The following is a 22227-nucleotide window of genomic DNA, read 5'->3' on the forward strand; positions in this document are numbered from 1 at the left end:
GAGCTTTCTCCTATAGAGCTCCATTTTTATGGAATGGTCTGCCTATCCATGTGAGAGACGCAGACTCGGTCTCAACCTTTAAGTCTTTACTGAAGACTCATCTTCACACAAGGCCTGTGGGCCGAATAGGACACGCAAGGCCTGTGGGCCGAATAGGACACACAAGGCCTGCGGACCGAATAGGACACACAAGGTCTGCGGGCTGAATAGGACACACAAGGCCTGCGGACCGAATAGGACACGCAAGGCCTGCGGACCGAATAGGACACGCAAGGCCTGTGGGCCGAATAGGACACACAAGGCCTGTGGGCCGAATAGGACACGCAAGGCCTGTGGGCCGAATAGGACACACAAGGCCTGCGGGCTGAATAGGACACGCAAGGCCTGTGGGCCGAATAGGACACACAAGGCCTGCGGGCTGAATAGGACACGCAAGGCCTGTGGGCCGAATAGGACACACAAGGCCTGCGGGCTGAATAGGACACGCAAGGCCTGTGGGCCGAATAGGACACACAAGGCCTGCGGGCTGAATAGGACACGCAAGGCCTGTGGGCCGAATAGGACACACAAGGCCTGCGGGCTGAATAGGACACACAAGGCCTGTGGGCCGAATAGGACACGCAAGGCCTGTGGGCCGAATAGGACACACAAGGCCTGCGGACCGAATAGGACACACAAGGCCTGCGGGCTGAATAGGACACACAAGGCCTGCGGACTGAATAGGACACACAAGGCCTGCGGGCCGAATAGGACACACAAGGTCTGCGGACCGAATAGGACACACAAGCGAGTATAAATGAGTCAACAGTTGAGTCATCTAGTAATTACAGCCTGATGCACTCACATCGGTGAATTCAACTTCAATTGAGCTATATTTTGTGTGTCCCATTTACAGCGTGCAGTGGAGGGAAAGTGTAGGGTTAATAAAGGTTAATAAAATGTTGCAGTCTGGCTTCGTTTATTAAAGCTTGACAATGAGTCAAAAAACAAAACCTGAGGGCCTCCCGGGTGGCGCAGTGGTTAAGGGCGCTGTACTGCAGCGCCAGCTGTGCCACCAGAGACTTTGTGTTCGCGCCCAGGCTCTGTCGTAACCGGCCGCAACCGGGAGGTCCGTGGGGCGACGCACAATTTGCCTAGCGTCCTCCGGGTTAGGGAGGGTTTGGCCAGTAGGGATATCCTTGTCTCATCGCGCACCAGCGACTCCTGTGGCGGGCACGCTAACCAAGGTTGCCAGGTGCCCAGTGTTTCCTCCGACACATTGGTGTGGCTGGCTTCTGGGTTGGATGCGTGCTGTGTTAATAAGCAGTTTGGCTTGGTTGGGTTGTGTATCGGAGGACGCATGACTTTCAACCTTCGTCTCTCCTGAGCCCGTTCGGGAGTTGTAGCGATGAGACAAGATAGTAGCTACTAAAACAATTGAATACCATGAAATTGGGGAGGAAAAGGGGTAAAATAAATAAATAATTAAAAACAAAACCTACAACAAAACACCATGAATAGGCCTATTACAGCAGCATTTGAGCAGTAGCCTCGGCTAGCTATTCAACTACAATACATTGAGTGCACCATAAAACAATGCTGTATTCAACCAGCATTCAACCGCACCAGTGATACATGCAGTGCAAAAAAAAAAAGAAAAACATGTTTAAGTTTAAATGTTACAACAACCTATAGCTATGTTTGAGTTATTAAATACTCTTTGATTAGGGTCACAGCATATCATAGCAGCAAAGGCTGGACACATCTTATTTATCTCTTCTTTTGTTTTACAGTTTTTCACAATCACTTTGGCACTAATTTCAGAACCTTGATGTCATTTTTCAAAACTCTAGACACAAAACTCACAACCAATGATCAAAATGCAAATTTTTCAAAACTCTAACACTTTTTCCAATTTCTTGGATAGAATACACATAAAGCTAAGATCATCTGTTCATCGAACTAAAATCACCTGTTCAAAATGACATAACTTTACATCAAAGTATTACCATTTCAAAATGCAATTCACACATTACATCTGAGATGACTGTCTATTCATTTCATTACAATGATCTAACTATCAATTGATACAACTGCTCAAAATGATAAGTAACTGTTGCATTACTCTTAATGCAGAGTTTTATGGAAACTGACAAACAATATTCCATGTTTAGATCATGAATGTTTCAGGATAACGAGATCCATTGACACCAATTACCGAACATGAACCAATTGGACGACATTATCTATGGATGTAATGTTTCATCATCATTCTTTATCAGACACTGTTTCCATGGTCCCATGTACCACTTTTCCAGACCATGTTATCAGATTTGACATTATTGTACACTCACTGGTCACTTTATTAGGTACACCTATCTAGTACTGGGTAGGACCCCCTTTTGCCTCCACAACAGTCTGAATGATTCCCGGCGTTGTACATTAAGAGATGCCCTTCTGAACAACACTGTTTTAAACAGATGTTATTTGAGCATTTGTGGCCTTTCTGTTAGCTTGAATGAGTCTAGACATTATCCTCTGACCTCTCTCATTAACAAGGTGTTTTCCCCACAGAACTGCGGCTCACTGAATGTGTTTTGTTTATCGTACCATTCTCTGTAAACTCTAGAGACTGTAGTGTGTAAAAATCCCAGGAAGGCAGCTGTTTCTGAGATGCTGGAATCACCATGTGTGCCATCAACAATCATACCACGGTCAAAGTTGCTTAGATTACGCATCTTGCCCGTTCTAATGTTTGGTTGAACAACATCTAAAGCTCTCTACTCTATATACTCTATATATTGAGTTGCAGGCAGCCACATGATTCACTGTTCGACTGTAACCTTCCTTGATGGGCTAAATCAGGTCTGTAGAGCTGATGGCGTGACCTATGTCATTGTGTGGGATAATGTCAGGTTCCACCATGCTCAAATGGTGCAAGCATGGTTTCAGGCCTATCCACAATTTACCACCCTGCACTTACTCTCCTTTTCTTAACCTGATTGAGGGAGGTGGAAGGTATATGATAGGCGCCCTCACGAGCAAGCAGCCCTTCTCCGGGCCATGGATGACGCATGCAATGACATCACGGCAGACCAGTGTCAGGCCTGGATTCGCCATGACCGAAGATTCTTCCCAAGATGTTTGGCTAATGAAAAATGTCATTGTGATGTGTATGAGAACCTGTGGCCAAATCCACAAGACAGGGTTGATGGAAATATAGAAGTACAGTAATCAATCTTTAGTTTTTCTTTTTACTGTAAGCCAGTTGAGGAACACTGCAGTGATGTTTTACAGTAAGCCAGGTGAGGAACGCTGCAGTGATGTTTTACAGTAAGCCAAGTGAGGAACGCTGCAGTGATGTTTTACAGTAAGCCAGGTGAGGAACGCTGCAGTGATGTTTTACAGTAAGCCAGGTGAGGAACACTGCAGTGATGTTTTACAGTAAGCCAGGTGAGGAACGCTGCAGTGATGTTTTACAGTAAGCCAGGTGAGGAACACTGCAGTGATGTTTTACAGTAAGCCAGGTGAGGAACACACAGTCCAGTTCAAAGTGAATGATGGCAGGCTCTACTGCCTGTAAACACACAGTCCAGTTCAAAGTGAATGATGGCAGGCCCTACTGCCTGTAAACACACAGTCCAGTTTAAAGTGAATGATGACAGGCTCTACTGCCTGTAAACACACAGTCCAGTTCAAAGTGAACAATGACAGGCCCTACTGCCTGTAAACACACAGTCCAGTTTAAAGTGAATGATGACAGGCTCTACTGCCTGTAAACACACAGTCTAGTTCAAAGTGAATGATGACAGGCTCTACTGCCTGTAAACACACAGTCCAGTTCAAAGTGAATGATGACAGGCCCTACTGCCTGTAAACACACAGTCCAGTTCAAAGTGAATGATGACAGGCTCTACTGCCTGTAAACACACAGTCCAGTTCAAAGTGAATGATAGCAGGCCCGTGTGGCAGATAGCTCATTTGCATATTGGTCTACTGATTGGTTATGGCGCACTGGTCTGCGTGGACTCGGGTCCTGGACAAGACATATATTTTATTTACTGCAGTGTCTATTATGTGTCCAAACACACGGCCTCTTTTCCACTCTATACTGCTATAGAAGGTTCCCAAATTCCTTAGTATATATGTTCCCAAACATTCTATGAATTTATGAAAAGGTGAAAATGACCATATCTAAGTGCATGCTTGTCAGAAAATGTACAACAACAAAAAATGGTGTCACATTCTTCCTGGGGGTGTATATGAACAGATTTGAATAAGATTTCATGTTGCTAAAACACTATCAGTTCCACTCCTCTTCCCTATACACATCTTTAGCATAGAACACCCTCTCTTTTCAGAATAATGGTATTCTATACCATCTATTGCATCTTGCCTGTGCCGCTCTGTCATTGCTCATCCATATATGTATATATTATTATTCCATTCCTTTACTTAGACTTGTGTGTATTAGGTAGTTTTTGTGAAATTGTTAGATATTACTTGTTAGATATTGCTGCACTGTCAGAACTAGAAGCACAAGCATTTCTCTACACTCGCAATAACATCTGCTAACCATGTGTATGTGACCATTAACATCTGCTAAACATGTGTTTAACCAATAACATCTGCTAAACATGTGTTTAACCAATAACATCTGATAAACATGTGTTTAACCAATAACATCTGCTAAACATGTGTTTAACCAATAACATCTGATAAACATGTGTATGTGACCAATAACATCTGCTAACCATGTGTATGTGACCATTAACATCTGCTAAACATGTGTTTAACCAATAACATCTGCTAACCATGTGTATGTGACCAATAACATCTGCTAAACATGTGTATGTGACCAATAACATCTGCTAACCATGTGTATGTGACCAATAACATCTGCTAACCATGTGTTTAACCAATAACATCTGCTAAACATGTGTATGTGACCAATAACATCTGCTAAACATGTGTTTAACCAATAACATCTGCTAACCATGTGTTTAACCAATAACATCTGCTAAACATGTGTATGTGACCAATAACATCTGCTAAACATGTGTTTAACCAATAACATCTGCTAACCATGTGTATGTGACCAATAACATCTGCTAAACATGTGTTTAACCAATAACATCTGCTAAACATGTGTATGTGACCAATAACATCTGCTAAACATGTGTTTAACCAATAACATCTGCTAAACATGTGTTTAACCAATAACATCTGCTAAACATGTGTATGTGACCAATAACATCTGCTAAACATGTGTATGTGACCAATAACATCTGCTAAACATGTGTTTGTGACCAATAACATCTGCTAAACATGTGTATGTGACCAATAACATCTGCTAAACATGTGTATGTGACCAATAACATCTGCTAAACATGTGTATGTGACCAATAACATCTGCTAAACATGTGTTTGTGACCAATAACATCTGCTAAACATGTGTTTAACCAATAACATCTGCTAACCATGTGTATGTGACCAATAACATCTGCTAAACATGTGTATGTGACCAATAACATCTGCTAAACATGTGTTTAACCAATAACATCTGCTAAACATGTGTATGTGACCAATAACATCTGCTAAACATGTGTATGTGACCAATAACATCTGCTAAACATGTGTTTAACCAATAACATCTGATAAACATGTGTTTAACCAATAACATCTGATAAACATGTGTTTAACCAATAACATCTGCTAAACATGTGTTTAACCATTAACATCTGCTAACCATGTGTTTAACCAATAACATCTGCTAAACATGTGTATGTGACCAATAACATCTGCTAAACATGTGTTTAACCAATAACATCTGATAAACATGTGTTTAACCAATAACATCTGATAAACATGTGTTTAACCAATAACATCTGCTAAACATGTGTTTAACCATTAACATCTGCTAACCATGTGTTTAACCAATAACATCTGCTAAACATGTGTATGTGACCAATAACATCTGCTAAACATGTGTTTAACCAATAACATCTGATAAACAACGGTTTAACCAATAACATCTGCTAAACATGTGTTTAACCAATAACATCTGCTAAACATGTGTTTAACCAATAACATCTGCTAAACATGTGTTTAACCAATAACATCTGCTAAACATGTGTTTAACCAATAACATCTGCTAAACATGTGTTTAACCAATAACATCTGCTAAACATGTGTATGTGACCATTAACATCTGCTAAACATGTGTATGTGACCAATAACATCTGCTAAACATGTGTATGTGACCAATAACATCTGCTAAACATGTGTTTGTGACCAATAACATCTGCTAACCATGTGTATGTGACCAATAACATCTGCTAAACATGTGTATGTGACCAATAACATCTGCTAAACATGTGTTTAACCAATAACATCTGATAAACATGTGTTTAACCAATAACATCTGCTAAACATGTGTTTAACCAATAACATCTGCTAAACATGTGTATGTGACCAATAACATCTGCTAAACATGTGTATGTGACCAATAACATCTGCTAAACATGTGTATGTGACCAATAACATCTGCTAAACATGTGTTTGTGACCAATAACATCTGCTAACCATGTGTATGTGACCAATAACATCTGCTAAACATGTGTATGTGACCAATAACATCTGCTAAACATGTGTTTAACCAATAACATCTGATAAACATGTGTTTAACCAATAACATCTGCTAAACATGTGTTTAACCAATAACATCTGCTAAACATGTGTTTAACCAATAACATCTGCTAAACATGTGTATGTGACCAATAACATCTGCTAAACATGTGTATGTGACCAATAACATCTGCTAACCATGTGTTTAACCAATAACATCTGCTAAACATGTGTTTAACCAATAACATCTGATAAACATGTGTATGTGACCAATAACATCTGCTAACCATGTGTATGTGACCATTAACATCTGCTAAACATGTGTTTAACCAATAACATCTGCTAACCATGTGTATGTGACCAATAACATCTGCTAAACATGTGTATGTGACCAATAACATCTGCTAACCATGTGTTTAACCAATAACATCTGCTAAACATGTGTTTAACCAATAACATCTGCTAAACATGTGTATGTGACCAATAACATCTGCTAAACATGTGTTTGTGACCAATAACATCTGCTAAACATGTGTATGTGACCAATAACATCTGCTAAACATGTGTTTGTGACCAATAACATCTGCTAAACATGTGTTTAACCAATAACATCTGCTAAACATGTGTTTAACCAATAACATCTGCTAAACATGTGTTTAACCAATAACATCTGCTAAACATGTGTTTAACCAATAACATCTGATAAACATGTGTTTAACCAATAACATCTGCTAAACATGTGTATGTGACCAATAACATCTGCTAAACATGTATGTGACCAATACATCTGCTAAACAATAACATCTGCTAAACATGTGTATGTGACCAATAACATCTGCTAAACATGTGTTTGTGACCAATAACATCTGCTAAACATGTGTTTAACCAATAACATCTGCTAAACATGTGTATGTGACCAATAACATCTGCTAAACATGTGTATGTGACCAATAACATCTGCTAAACATGTGTTTGTGACCAATAACATCTGCTAAACATGTGCTAAACATGTGTATGTGACCAATAACATCTGCTAAACATGTGTATGTGACCAATAACATCTGCTAAACATGTGTATGTGACCAATAACATCTGCTAAACATGTGTATGTGACCAATAACATCTGCTAAACATGTGTATGTGACCAATAACATCTGCTAAACATGTGTATGTGACCAATAACATCTGCTAAACATGTGTATGTGACCAATAACATCTGCTAAACATGTGTATGTGACCAATAACATCTGCTAAACATGTGTATGTGACCAATAACATCTGCTAAACATGTGTTTAACCAATAACATCTGCTAACCATGTGTATGTGACCAATAACATCTGCTAAACATGTGTATGTGACCAATAACATTTGACTTGATTTGATTGGGTCTGCGGGCCGAATAGGACACACAAGGCCTAAGTTAAGACACTAAATAACTCCTTGTAAATTTGACACAACAATTGGTTCTATATTCGGAGAGACACTTAACAGATATAAAATGGGTGGAGTTACAGTAGGTATGATGGTGCACTGTTAAGATTCCAATGGACATGAACCCCATGCTACAGTGCATAAGATATAAGGCCTAAGGTGTGCCGCAAGGATCTGTTTCAGTTCCATTCTTTTGTTTATCACAATCACACACAGTGAAGGGAGGGAGAGGTGGAAGGAGGGGGGAGCAGCCTAGACAATACAAAACACCAACCACAAAACTCGATAACCATGTCCTGATTTGGAGGGGAGGGGAGGGGTGAGGGGTGGAGAGAAGGAGGGGGGCAACAGAGGATAGGAGGTGAAATTGGAAAGAGTAATGCATCTTTACCTTGTCTTGAGATGAACGAACTAGCTAGCGAGCCACGCAGTTTATATCCAGCTTTTGAGAGACAAAAGAAAAAGGGGGAAAGGAACAAGGGAACAAAAGAGAAGAAAGAAAAAGAGGCAGGGTGAATATAGTGTAGCGTTAGGAGAGAAAATGGAGCATTACCTCATCAATTAAGCATGTTCCGTTCCCATAAGGGTGGAACAGGGCCGGGGTCACGTTACACAGGCAATCACACACACACACACACACACACACACACACACACACACACACACACACACACACACACACACACACCACGGAAACAAACACACCCTTGCCCGTCCCCTTATCCTATAGGTGGGCCTCTTCTCCGAGTCACTGGCAACTCCACCCTCTCCTCTTTAACGAAAACAAACACTCCCCCTCCACACACACACTCACAGGCTCACACACACGGACACACACTCCTGTCGTCTACCTGTAAGGTATAAGGCCTAAGGTGTGCTCTGTATAAGCATTGCCTTTTTATTAGGAGAATAAGGAGCGTTCAATGTGACATTGTCTGCGAGGGAGAAAGCTGTGTGTCTCTTCTCTCCTTATGTGTTCTCTCTCTGCACTGTAAGGCTATAAGAAGAGGATATATATATATATACAGTACCAGTCAAAAGTTTGGACATACCTACTCATTCAAGGGTTTTTCTTTATTTTGACTTTATTTTCAACATTGTAGAATACTAGTGAAGACATCAAAAGTATGAAATAACACACATTTTTAAAAAATGTGTATTTATTTCACCTTTATTTAACCAGGTATGCTAAATGAGAACATGTCCTCATTTACAACTGCGACCTGGCCAAGATAAAGCATAGCAATTCGACACATACAACAACACAGAGTTACACATGGAATAAACAAAACATAGTCAATAATACAGTAGAACAAAAGAAAACAAAAAGTATATATACAGTGAGTGCAAATGAAGTAAGATAAGGGAGTTAAGGCAATAAATAGGCCAAGGTGGTGAAGTAATTACAATATAGCAATTAAACACTGGAATGGTAGGATGTGCAGAAGATGAGGGTGCAAAGGAGCAAGATAAATAAATCAATACAGTATGGGGATGAGGTAGTTGGATGGGCTATTTACAGATGGGCTATGTACAGGTGCAGTGATCTGTGAGCTGCTCTGACAGCTGGTGCTTAAAGCTAGTGTGGGAGATATGAGTCTTCAGCTTCAGAGATTTTTGCAGTTTGTTCCAGTCATTGGCAGCAGAGAACTGTAAGGAAAGACGACCAAAGGAGGAATTGGCTTTGGGGTGACCAGTGAGATATACCTGCTGGAGCGCGAGCTACGAGTGGGTGCTGCTATGGTGACCAGTGAGCTGAGATAAGGTGGGGCTTTACCTAGCAGAGACTTGTAGATGACCTGTAGCCAGTGGGTTTGGCGACGAGTATGAAGCGAGAGCCAACCAACGAGAGCGTACAGGTCGTAATGGTGGGTAGTGTATGGGGCTTTGGTGACAAACACGGATGGCCCTGTGATAAACTGCAGTTTGTTGAGTAGAGTGTTGGAGGCAATTTTATAGATGACATCACCGAAGTCGAGGATCGGTAGGATGGTCAGTTTTATGAGGGTATGTTTGGCAGCATGAGTGAAGGGTGCTTTGTTGCGATATAGGAAACCAATTCTATATTTAATTTTGGATTGGAGATGCTTAGTGTGAGTCTGGAAGGAGAGTTTACAGCCTATCCAGACACCTAGGTATTTGTAGTTGTCCACGTATTCTAAGTCAGAGCCGTCCAGAGTAGTGATGCTGGACGGGCGAGTAGGTGCGAGCAGTGATTGGTTGAATAGCATGCATTTAGTTTTATTTGCGTTTAAGAGCAGTTGGAGGCCACGGAAGGAGAGTTGTATGGCATTGAAGCTCGTCTGGAGGTTAGTTAACACAGTGTCCAAAGAGGAGCCAGAGGTATACAGAATGGTGTCTTATGCGTAGAGGTGTATCAGAGAATCACCAGCAGCAAGAGCAACATCATTGATGTATACAGAGAAGAGAGTCGGCCCGAGGACTGAACCCTGTGGGACCCCCAAAGAGACTGGCAAAGGTCCGGACAACAGTCCCTCAGATTTGACACACTGAACTCTATCAGAGAAGTAGTTGGTAAACCAGGCGAGGGAATCTTTTGAGAAACCAAGGCTGTCAAGTCTGCCAATAAGAATGTGGTGATTGACAGAGTCGAAAACCTTGGCCAGGTCGATGAATACGGCTGCACAGTAATGTCTCTTATCGATGGCGGATATGATGTCGTTTAGGACCTTGAGCGTGGCTGAGGTGCACCCATGACCAGCTCTGAAACCAGATTGCATAGCGGAGAAGGTATGGTGGGATTCGAAATGGTCGGTAATCTGTTTGTTAACTTGGCTTTCGAAGACCTTAGAAAGACAGGGTTGGATAGATATAGGTCTGTAGCAGTTTGAGTCTAGAGTGTCTCCCCCTTTGAAGAGGGGGATGACCGCGGCAGCGTTCCAATCTTTGGGAATCTCAGACGATAGGAAAGAGAGGTTGAACAGGCTAGTAATAGGGGCTGCAACAATTTCGGCAGAAGATTTTAGAAAGAGAGGGTCCAGATTGTCTAGCCCGGCTGTTTTGTAGGGGTTCAGATTTTGCAGCTCTTTCAGAACATCAGCTATCTGGATTTGGGTAAAGGAGAAATGGTGGGTGCTTTGGCGGGTTTCTGTGGAGGGTGCCGGGCAGTTGACCCGGGGTAGGGGTAGCCAGGTGGAAAGCATGGCCAGCCGTAGAGAAATGCTTATTGAAATTCTCAATTATAGTGGATTTATCAGTGGTGACAGTGTTTCCTAGCCTCAGTGCTTTGGGCAGCTGGGAGGAGGTGCTCTTATTCTCCATGGACTTTACAGCGTCCCAGAACTGTTTTGAGTTAGTACTACAGAATGCAAATTTCTGTTTGAAAAATCTAGCCTTAGCTTTCCTAACTGCCTGTGTATAGTTGTTCCTAACTTCCCTGAAAAGTTGCATATCACGGGGGCTTTGTGCTGGTCAAGGGCAGACAAGTCTGGAGTGAACCAAGGTCTATATCAATTCCTAGTTCTACATTTTTTGAACGGGGCATGCTTATTTAAGATGGTGAGGAAGGCACTTTTAAAGAATAGCCAGGCATCATCTACTGACGGGATGAGGTCAATGACATTCCAGGATACCCCGGCCAGGTCGATTAGAAAGGCCTGCTCGCAGAAGTGTTTTAGGGAGCGTTTGACAGTGATGAGGGGTGGTCGTTTGGTCGCAGACCCATTACGGATGCAGGCAATGAGGCAGTGATCGCTGAGATCTTGATTGAAAACAGCAGAGGTGTATTTGGAGGGCGAGTTAGTTAGGATGACATCTATGAGGGTGTCCGTGTTTACGGATCTGGAGTTGTACCTGGTAGGTTCATTGATAATTTGTGTGAGATTGAGGGCATCAAGCTTGGATTGTAGGATGGCCGGGGTGTTAAGCATGTCCCAGTTTAGGTCACCTAGTAGCACGAGCTCAGAAGATAGATGGGGGGCAATCAATTCACATATGGTGTAGAGGGTACAGCAGGGGGCAGAGGGAGGTCTATAGCAAGAGGCAACAGTGAGAGACTTGTTACTGGAAAGGTGAATTTTTAGAAGTAGAAGCTTGAATTGTTTGGGTACAGACATAGATAGTAATACAGAATTCTGCAGGCTATCTTTGCAGTAGATTGCAACACCGGCCCCTTTGGCAGGTCTATCTTGGCAGAAAATGTTATAGTGAGCAATGGAGATTTCATGGTTTTTGGTGGTTTTCCTAAGCCAGGATTCAGACACGGCTAAAACATCCGGGTTGGCAGAGTGTGCTTAAGCAGTGAGTAAAACAAACTTAGGGAGTAGGCTTCTAATGTTAACATGCATGAAACCAAGGCTTTTACGGTTACAGAAGTCAACAAATGAGAGCACCTGGGAAGTGGGAGTGGAGCTAGGCACTGCAGGACCTGGATTAACCTCTACATCACCAGAGGAACAAAGGAGAAGTAGGATAAGAGTACGGCTAAAGGCTATAAGAACTGGACGTCTAGCACGTTCGGAACAGAGAGTAAAAGGAGCAGGTTTCTGGGCACGATAGCATAGATTCAAGGCATAGCGTACAGACAAAGGTAAGGTAGGATGTGAGTACATTGGAGGTAAACCTAGGAATTGAGTAATGATGAGAGAGATATAATCTCTAGAGACATTTAAACCAGGTGATGTCATTACATATGTAGGAGGTGGAACAACATGGTTGGTTAAGGCATATTGAGCAGGGCTAGAGGATCTACAGTGAAATAAGACAGTAATCACTAACCAGGACAGTAATGAACGAGGCATATTGATATTAGAGAGAGGCATGCGTAACCAAGTGAACATATTGGTCCAGTGAGTGATTGGGCTGACTGGGAATAAGGCGATTCAGACAGTTAGCAGGCCGATGCTAACATGCTAACAGTTAGTAGGACGGGGCTAAACAAGCTAGCAGTTAGCAGACCGGGGCTGGCAAGCTAGCATTTAGCAGACCGGGGCTAGCAATTTAGCCTTTGGGGGTAAGTCCGCGATGGGGGTAAGTCTGTTTTTGCCACTTCGTACAGTGACGTCGATAGACCAGTCGTGTAGTTAGTAGGGATCCAAGTAGCTCTAGGTAGCTAGCAGGCCTAGCAGGTTAGCAGAATGTGCCTTCAGCGGGCATTCCGCCTGAGGGGCCTGTTAGAATCCTCGGGCAGATTATGTCGGTATTCCAGTCATAGAGGATCAGTGGGGTTCCGTGCCCCGTACCGGCAGTAGAAGGGGTCCAGATATTGTAGCCCAGGAGTGAGCCGGGTGATGGGTCTAGCATGGGCTAGCCCCAGGCTAGTTGGTGCTAGCTCCGGGACGGAAACGTTAGCCAGGAGTAGTCAACCCGGGTTGCGGTTAACTAGCTGTGATGATCCAGATGAAAAGTTTCAGAGTTTATGGTAGGAATCCAGGGATATGGAGAGAAAAATAGGTCCGGTATTTACATTTACATTTAAGTCATTTAGCAGACGCTCTTAGCTCTGGTTTGAAACGCGTTGTACGAACTGGCGAGAGTTTTACGAGCTAAAGGTTAGCTGATGACCGCTAGCAGTGGTTAGCTGACCGATAGCTGGTAGCTAGTTAGCTAGCTAGCTTCAGTTGAGGTATTCCAGTTTGGAGGTAAATAGAAATACTTTAGGAAAAAAAAAGAGATCCACACCACTTTGGGTGAGGCGGGTTGCAGGGGAGTATTTTGAAGTTGAGGCTTAGGAAAAATATTAAAAAGAACGCAAAGAAAAATATATATACACATGGGACGAGACAAGACAAAGACGTCTGACTGCTAAGCCATCTTGGATTCAGGAATGGAATCATGTATTACATGGAATCATGTATTAAACAAAAAAGTGTGAAACAAATCAAAATATATTTTATATTTTAAATTCTTCAAAGTAGTCACCCTTTGCCTTGATGACGGCTTTGCACACTCTTGGCATTCTCTCAATCAGCTTCATGAGGTAGTCACCTGGAATGCATTTCAATTAACAGGTGCGTCTTGTTAAAAGTTAATTGGTGGAATTTCTTTCCTTCTTAATGTGTTTGAGCCAATCAGTTGTGTTGTGACAAGGTAGGGGTGGTATACAGAATATAGCCCTATTTGGTAAAATACCAAGTCCATTTTATGGCAAAAACAGCTCAAATAAGCAAAGAGAAATGACAGTCCATCATTACTTGAAGCATGAAGGTTAGTCAATGCGGAAACAAGAATTTTAAAAGTTTCTTCAAATGCAGTCGCAAAAACCATGAAGCGCTATGATGAAACTGGCTCTCATGAGGACCGCTACTGGAAAGGAAGACCCAGAGTTAACTCTGCTGCAGAGGATAAGTTTACTGCCCATCAGAAATTGGAGACCAAATAAATTCTTCACACAGATCTCTAAATCAACTGTTCAGAGGAGACTGGTTGAATCAGGCCTCCATGGTCAAACTTCTACAAAGAAACCACTACTAACAGACACCAATAAGAAGAAGAGACTTGATTGGGCTAAGAAACACGAGCAATGGAAATTAGACCGGTGGAAATCTGTACTTTGGTCTAACGATTTTTGGTTCCAACCGCCATGTCTTTGTGACACGCAGAGTAGGTGAACGGATGATCTCTGCATTTGTAGTTCCCACTGTGAAGCTTGGAGGAAGTGGTGTGATGGTGCTTTGCTGGTGACACTGTCTGTGATTGATTTAGAATTCAAGGCACACTGAACTAGCATGGCTACCACAGCATTTTACAGTGATATGCCATCCCATCTGTTTTGCGCATAGTGGGACTATAATTTGATTTTCAACATGACAATGACCCAACTCACCTCCAGGCTGTCTAAGGGCTATTTCACCAAGAAGTAGAGTGATGGAGTGCTGCATCAGATGTACTGGCCTCCACAATCACCTGCCCTCAACCCAAATGAGACGGTTTGGGATGAGTTGGACCGCAGAGTGAAGAAACAAGCAGCCAACAAGTGCTCAGCATATGTGGGAAATCCGTCAAGACTGTTGGAAGCTGGTTGAGAGAATGCCAAGAGTGTGAAAAGCTGTCATCAAGGCAAAGGGTGGCTACTTTGAAGAATCTCAAATATAAAATAGATTTAGATTTAATTAACACTTTTTTTGGTTACTACATGATTCCATATTTGTTATTTCATAGTTTTTAATGTCTTCACTAATAAAGAAAAACACTGGAATGAGTAGGTGTGTCCAAACTTTTGACTGGTACTGTGTATATGAATGAATATATATATATATATATATACTGTGTACACCGAACCAATATATATATATATATTATTCATATATATTTTCATATATATATATATACTGTATTTACACTGAACCAAAATATAAACGCAACATGTAAAGTGTCCCTTGTTTCATGAGCTGAAATAAAATATCCCAGAAATGTTCCAGATGCACAAACAGCTTATTTCTCTCAAATGTTGTGTACAAGGTGTGGCATATCAAGAAGCTGATTAAACAGCATGATCATTACACAGGTGCACCTTGTGCTGGGCACAATAAAAGGCCACTTTAAAATGTGCAGTTTTGTCACAACACAATGCCACAGATGTCTCAACTTTTGAGGGAGCGTGCAGTTGGCATGCTGACTGCAGGAACACCCACCAGAGCTGTTGCCAGATAATTTAATATTAATTTATCTACCATAAGCTGCCTCTGTCATTTTAGAGAATTTGGCAGTACGTCCAACTGGCTTCACAACCACAGAGCACGTGTAGTATGGTGTTGTGTGGGGGAGCGGTTTGCTGATGTCAACGTTGTGAACAGAGTGCCCCAAGCTACGGACAACGAACACAATTGAATGGAAGCTGAAAATGTCCCAGTTCTTCCTTGGCCTGCATATTCGCCAGACATGATAGCCATTGAGCATGTTTGGGATGCTCTGGATCGATGTGTACAACAGTGTGTTCCAGTTCCCGACAATATCCAGCAACTTCGCACCGCCATTTAAGAGTGAAACAACATTCCACTGGTCACAATCAACAGCCTGATCAACTCTATGCGTACGAGATGTGTCGCGCTGCATGAGACAAATGGTGGTCACACCAGATACTGACTGGTTATCTGATCCACACCCCTACCTGTTTTTTTAAGGTATCTGTGACCATCTATATTCCCAGTCATCTGAAATGCATAGATTAGGGAATAATGAATTTATTTCAATTGACTGATTTCCTTATATGAACTGTAACTCAGTAAAAATCTTTTAATCTTTTTAAATGTATATTTTAGTTCAGTATAAATAAGAAGGGGAGCAGAGAGTGGAAAAGGTGAGAAGATACAGGGAGACATATAGGAACAGTGTGTGTGTGTTACAGAGTGAAGCCACTGAAGCACCGGAGGAGGACCCTGAGGGATTTACAGCCCACCAGCCTAAGGCATTGCAGAATGACACACACACATACACACACACACACACACACACACACAAACACGCGCATGTGACGAACATTGACACACTAAGGGGTATATACACACACACACACATACACATCCTGTCATACATATGTACAGGATACAGGGTGTGGAACACACACATACGCCTCTTGGACTATTCCTGCGGGCGCCCTATGTCCCCCCCATGGTTTTCAATGTGTTAGCATTAATGCCATTGTTAATCCCATCATTGTTAATCCCATCAAGACAGATGGCCTTTGTAAAAAAGTATATGACATCGGAAGGTGTTTCTGACCATCCCAGACATTCTGAAAAATGTGACCACGTGAGATAGAAATGCACAGAAAGACAGACAGGGAGGACTCAGGACGCACACGATTCTCACCCTCACATACACAATCCTGCATTTTTACCAGTCACGCACACAAACAACCCTGCATTCTCACTCTTGACACACACGTTCCCACACACACTCTCCTGTCAGTCCACTTCCTCCCCAAACATACTATATGTCTCTAGCAGAGAAGAAAAGCTGTGTTCAGTCACAGTGCTAAGAGTAGGGAAGGTATCAGGGACAGGGTAAGCGTGTGTTAGAGTAGTGTTGGCACCAGTCGGGTAGTGTTGGCAGTTTACAGCAGTACGTACCAGTTTCCACTTCGTGCCAGCTGCTGGCCTGGCTGCCGCTGCCCGGGGAGCGCCCTTGACCTGGATAGTAGGACTCTTCTCCTGGACTGTCCACCTCGTCCTCCATACACTTGATCCTCTTGGCCGAGCTGGACGGGGACACACACATGGACAGATGGACACACACACACACACACACACACACACACACACACACACACACACACACACACACACACACACACACACACACACACACACACACACACACACACAAACACACAGAGACCAGGGTTAATGTCTGATAGTTAAATGATGTTTTAAGTGCTATACAAAGAATAATCTACAGAAATGTATCTGTCATTTTCAATTTTCAGAAATCCTATATTCAGTTTGATGCAAACTTGCTGTCTAGTCTCCATGTGGTTCCACCTGGAACCAGTCAAACACTGAAGCTGTCCTCCCAGTCACACACTGAAGCTGCCCCCCCACCAGTAAAACACTGAAGCTGCCCCCCCCAGTCAAACACTGAAGCTGTCCCCCATTCAAACACGGAAGCTGCCCCCCAGTCAAACACTGAAGCTCTCCCCAGTCACACACTGAAGCTGTCCCCCAGTCAAACACTGAAGCTGTCCCCCAGTCAAACACGGAAGCTGCCCCCTCCCAGTCACACACTGAAGCTGTCCCCCAGTCAAACACTGAAGCTGCCCCCCAGTCACACACTGAAGCTGTCCCCCAGTCAAACACTGAAGCTGCCTCCCCCAGTCAAACACTGAAGCTGCCCCCCCAGTCACACACTGAAGCTATCCCCCAGGTCAAACACTGAAGCTGTCCCCCAGTCAAACACCGAAGCTTCCCCCCAGTCAAACACTGAAGCTGCCCCCCAGTCACACACTGAAGCTGTCCCCCAGTCAAACACCGAAGCTCTCCCCCCAAGTCACACACTGAAGCAGTCCCCCAGTCAAACACTGAAGCTGCCCCCCCCAGTCACACACTGAAGCTGTCCCCCCAGTCAAACACTGAAGCTGTCCCCCAGTCAAACACGGAAGCTGCCCCCCAGTCAAACACTGAAGCTGTCCCCCAGTCAAACACGGAAGCTGCCCCCCCCAGTCACACACTGAAGCTGTCCCCCAGTCAAACACTGAAGCTGTCCCCCAGTCACACACTGAAGCTGTCCCCCAAGTCACACACTGAAGCTCTCCCCCAGTCAAACACTGAAGCTGTCCCCCCAGTCAAACACTGAAGCTGTCCCCCAGTCAAACAATGAAGCTGCCCCCCCCAGTCACACACTGAAGCTCTCCCCCAGGCACACACTGAAGCTGTCCCCCAGTCAAACACTGAAGCTGTCCCCCAGTCAAACACTGAAGCTGCCCCCCCAGTCACACACTGAAACTCTCCCCCAGTCAAACACTGAAGCTCTCCCCCAGTCACACACTGAAGCTGTCCCCCCAGTCAAACACTGAAGCTCTCCCCCAGTCAAACACTGAAGCTGTCCCCCAGTCAAACACTGAAGCTGCCCCCAGTCACACACTGAAGCTGTCCCCCCAGTCAAACACTGAAGCTCTCCCCCAGTCAAACACTGAAGCTGTCCCCCCAGTCAAACACTGAAGCTGCCCCCAGTCACACACTGAAGCTGTCCCCCAGTCACACACTGAAGCTGCCCCCAGTCAAACACTGAAGCTGCCCCCAGTCAAACACTGAAGCTGTCCCCCAGTCAAACACTGAAGCTGTCCCCCAGTCAAACACTGAAGCTGCCCCCCAGTCACACACTGAAGCTGCCCCCCCCCAGTCACACACTGAAGCTGTCCCCCAGTCAAACACTGAAGCTGCCCCCCAGTCAAACACTTAAGCTCTCCCCCAGTCAAACACTGAAGCTGTCCCCCCAGTCAAACACTGAAGCTGCCCCCAGTCAAACACTGAAGCTGCCCCCCAGTCAAACACTGAAGCTGTCCCCCAGTCAAACACTGAAACTCTCCCCCAGTCACACACTGAAGCTGTCCCCCAGTCACACACTGAAGCTGTCCCCCAGTCAAACACTGAAGCTGTCCCCCAGTCAAACACTGAAGCTGTCCCCCCCAGTCACACACTGAAACTCTCCCCCCCAGTCACACACTGAAACTCTCCCCCAGTCAAACACTGAAACTCTCCCCCCAGTCAAACACTGAAACTCTCCCCCCAGTCAAACACTGAAACTCTCCCCCAGTCAAACACTGAAGCTCTCCCCCAGTCAAACACTGAAGCTCTCCCCCAGTCAAACACTGAAACTCTCCCCCAGTCAAACACTGAAGCTGTCCTCCCAGTCACACACTGAAGCTGCCCCCCACCAGTAAAACACTGAAGCTGCCCCCCCAGTCAAACACTGAAGCTGTCCCCCAGTCAAACACGGAAGCTGCCCCCCCAGTCAAACACTGAAGCTCTCCCCCAGTCACACACTGAAGCTGCCCCCCCCCCCCAGTCAAACACTGAAGCTGTCCCCCAGTCAAACACGGAAGCTGCCCCCCGGAAGTCACACACTGAAGCTGCCCCCCCAGTCACACACTGAAGCTGTCCCCCAGTCAAACACCGAAGCTGCCCCCCCAGTCACACACTGAAGCAGTCCCCCAGTCAAACACTGAAGCTGCCCCCAGTCACACACTGAAGCTGTCCCCCAGTCAAACACTGAAGCTGTCCCCCAGTCAAACACGGCAAGCTGCGCCCCCAGTCAAACACTGAAGCTGTCCCCCAGTCAAACACGGAAGCTGCCCCAGTCAAACCCCCCCCCCAGTCACACACTGAAGCTGTCCCCCAGTCAAACATGGAAGCTGCCCCCAGTCACACACTGAAGCTGTCCCCAAGTCACACACTGAAGCTCTCCCCCAGTCAAACACTGAAGCTGTCCCCCCCAGTCAAACACTGAAGCTGTCCCCCAGTCAAACACTGAAGCTGCCCCCCAGTCACACACTGAAGCTCTCCCCCAGTCACACACTGAAGCTGTCCCCCAGTCAAACACTGAAGCTGTCCCCCAGTCAAACACTGAAGCTGTCCCCCCCCAGTCACACACTGAAACTCTCCCCCAGTCAAACACTGAAGCTCTCCCCCAGTCACACACTGAAGCTGTCCCCCAGTCAAACACTGAAGCTCTCCCCCAGTCAAACACTGAAGCTGTCCCCCAGTCAAACACTGAAGCTGCCCCCCAGTCACACACTGAAGCTGTCCCCCAGTCAAACACTGAAGCTCTCCCCCAGTCAAACACTGAAGCTGTCCCCCAGTCAAACACTGAAGCTGCCCCCAGTCACACACTGAAGCTGTCCCCCAGTCACACACTGAAGCTGTCAAACACTGAAGCTGCCCCCCCAGTCAAACACTGAAGCTGTCCCCCAGTCAAACACTGAAGCTGTCCCCCAGTCAAACACTGAAGCTGCCCCCCAGTCACACACTGAAGCTGCCCCCCCCAGTCACACACTGAAGCTGTCCCCCAGTCAAACACTGAAGCTGCCCCCCAGTCAAACACTTAAGCTCTCCCCCAGTCACACACTGAAGCTGTCCCCCAGTCAAACACTGAAGCTGCCCCCCAGTCAAACACTGAAGCTGCCCCCCAGTCAAACACTGAAGCTGTCCCCCAGTCAAACACTGAAACTCTCCCCCAGTCACACACTGAAGCTGTCCCCCAGTCACACACTGAAGCTGTCCCCCAGTCACACACTGAAGCTGTCCCCCAGTCAAACACTGAAGCTGTCCCCCAGTCAAACACTGAAGCTGTCCCCCAGTCACACACTGAAACTCTCCCCCCAGTCACACACTGAAACTCTCCCCCAGTCAAACACTGAAACTCTCCCCCCCCAGTCAAACACTGAAGCTCTCCCCCAGTCAAACACTGAAGCTCTCCCCCAGTCAAACACTGAAACTCTCCCCCAGTCAAACACTGAAGCTCTCACCCCAGTCAAACACTGTCAAACAAACTCTCCCCCAGTCAAACACTGAAACACTCCCCCCAGTCACACACTGAAGCTCTCCCCCCAGTCAAAGACGGACTGTGGTTTGGTGCTGGTGTGTGTACAGTATATCTGTCTCTGTTAGTGGGGCTAAGAGTAGGTCCCAAATGGCACCCTAATTCCCATTATTGTGCACTACTTTTGACCAGGGCCAATACGGGTTCTGGTTAGAAGTAGTGCACTATATAGTTAACAGTGTTCCACTTGGGATGCACCCTTAGACCAGTGAGTTATTTACCTTGCCATTGGTTCTGACATTTATTTGTGAATGTGATGTCTGCTGGTGAGCTTTCCTGGTAATCACGTAATTAGGGCCGAGCATGTCCACACACTGCCTCCTTGTTCAGACCTGTTTGGTTTGACAGGAGGGAAGGCTGACCGGAGAGGGGGGGGGGCTGGTGGTGTATGTGAGCTTACACACAGACTTGGATATGTGGAGACGTACACACGCACAAATGTGTGTATGGGTACACATGCTCTTGCACACACACACATACGAGACGGTGTCAGAGGAAGGCCTATAAAATTGTCAGACTCCAGTCACCCAAATCATAGACTGTTCTCTCTGCTACTGCACGGCAAGCGGTACCGGAGCGCCAAGTCTAGAACCAAAAGGCTCCATGACACAGCTTCTACCCCCAAGCCATAAGACTGCTGAACAATTTATCAAATGGCCACACGGACTATTTACATTGTTTTTACACTGCTGCTACTCGCTGTTTATTATCTATGCATAGTCACTTGACAAATTACCTCAACTAACTTGTACCCCCGCACATTGACTCAGTACCAGTACCCCCTGTATATAGCCTCGCTATTATGTCATTTTCTTGTGTTACTTTTTGATTTAATTAAATGTTTTACTTTAGTATATTTAGTAAATATTTTATTAACTCTATTTCTTGAACAGCATTGTTGGTTAAGGGCATGTAAGTAAGCATTTCACGTTAAGGTCTACACCTGTTATATTTGGCTATGTGACAAATAACATTTGATTTGATTTGATATGCAAACACATGCGTATTTAACATGCGCAAGTTTAACCATAGCACAGAATATGTGTGTGTGCAGAAGTCGGATCTTAATATGACCCATTCCGTCGCAGGAGGAAAATCATTTAAATAGATATTTAATGTATAAATCGCCAGGGAGCAGCTGGATGCGGTGTTTGTAGGCTATACAATGCAGTGCCGTCCCGAGGGGGCTATGG

General features: G+C 44.8%; 1 protein-coding gene across 3 annotated transcripts in view; it reads right to left on the reverse strand.

Moving 5' to 3' along the window:
- The window catches only part of LOC115124455 (nuclear factor 1 A-type), a 318617-nt gene that overhangs the window by 75823 nt on the left and 220567 nt on the right, over positions 1 to 22227 (reverse strand). For 2 of the 3 annotated variants that reach the window (XM_065009608.1, XM_065009610.1), the window contains exons 6-7: positions 17068 to 17195; positions 8430 to 8480 (exon numbers count right to left, since the gene is read on the reverse strand). In XM_065009608.1, coding sequence (XP_064865680.1) covers positions 8430 to 8480; positions 17068 to 17195 — 179 coding nt within the window. The remainder of the gene's footprint in view (positions 1 to 8429; positions 8481 to 17067; positions 17196 to 22227) is intronic. The other variant, XM_065009609.1, reaches the window with a different exon arrangement.

This window comes from Oncorhynchus nerka, linkage group LG25 (genome assembly GCF_034236695.1).
Source record: "Oncorhynchus nerka isolate Pitt River linkage group LG25, Oner_Uvic_2.0, whole genome shotgun sequence".
NCBI classification, from domain to species: domain Eukaryota; kingdom Metazoa; phylum Chordata; class Actinopteri; order Salmoniformes; family Salmonidae; genus Oncorhynchus; species Oncorhynchus nerka.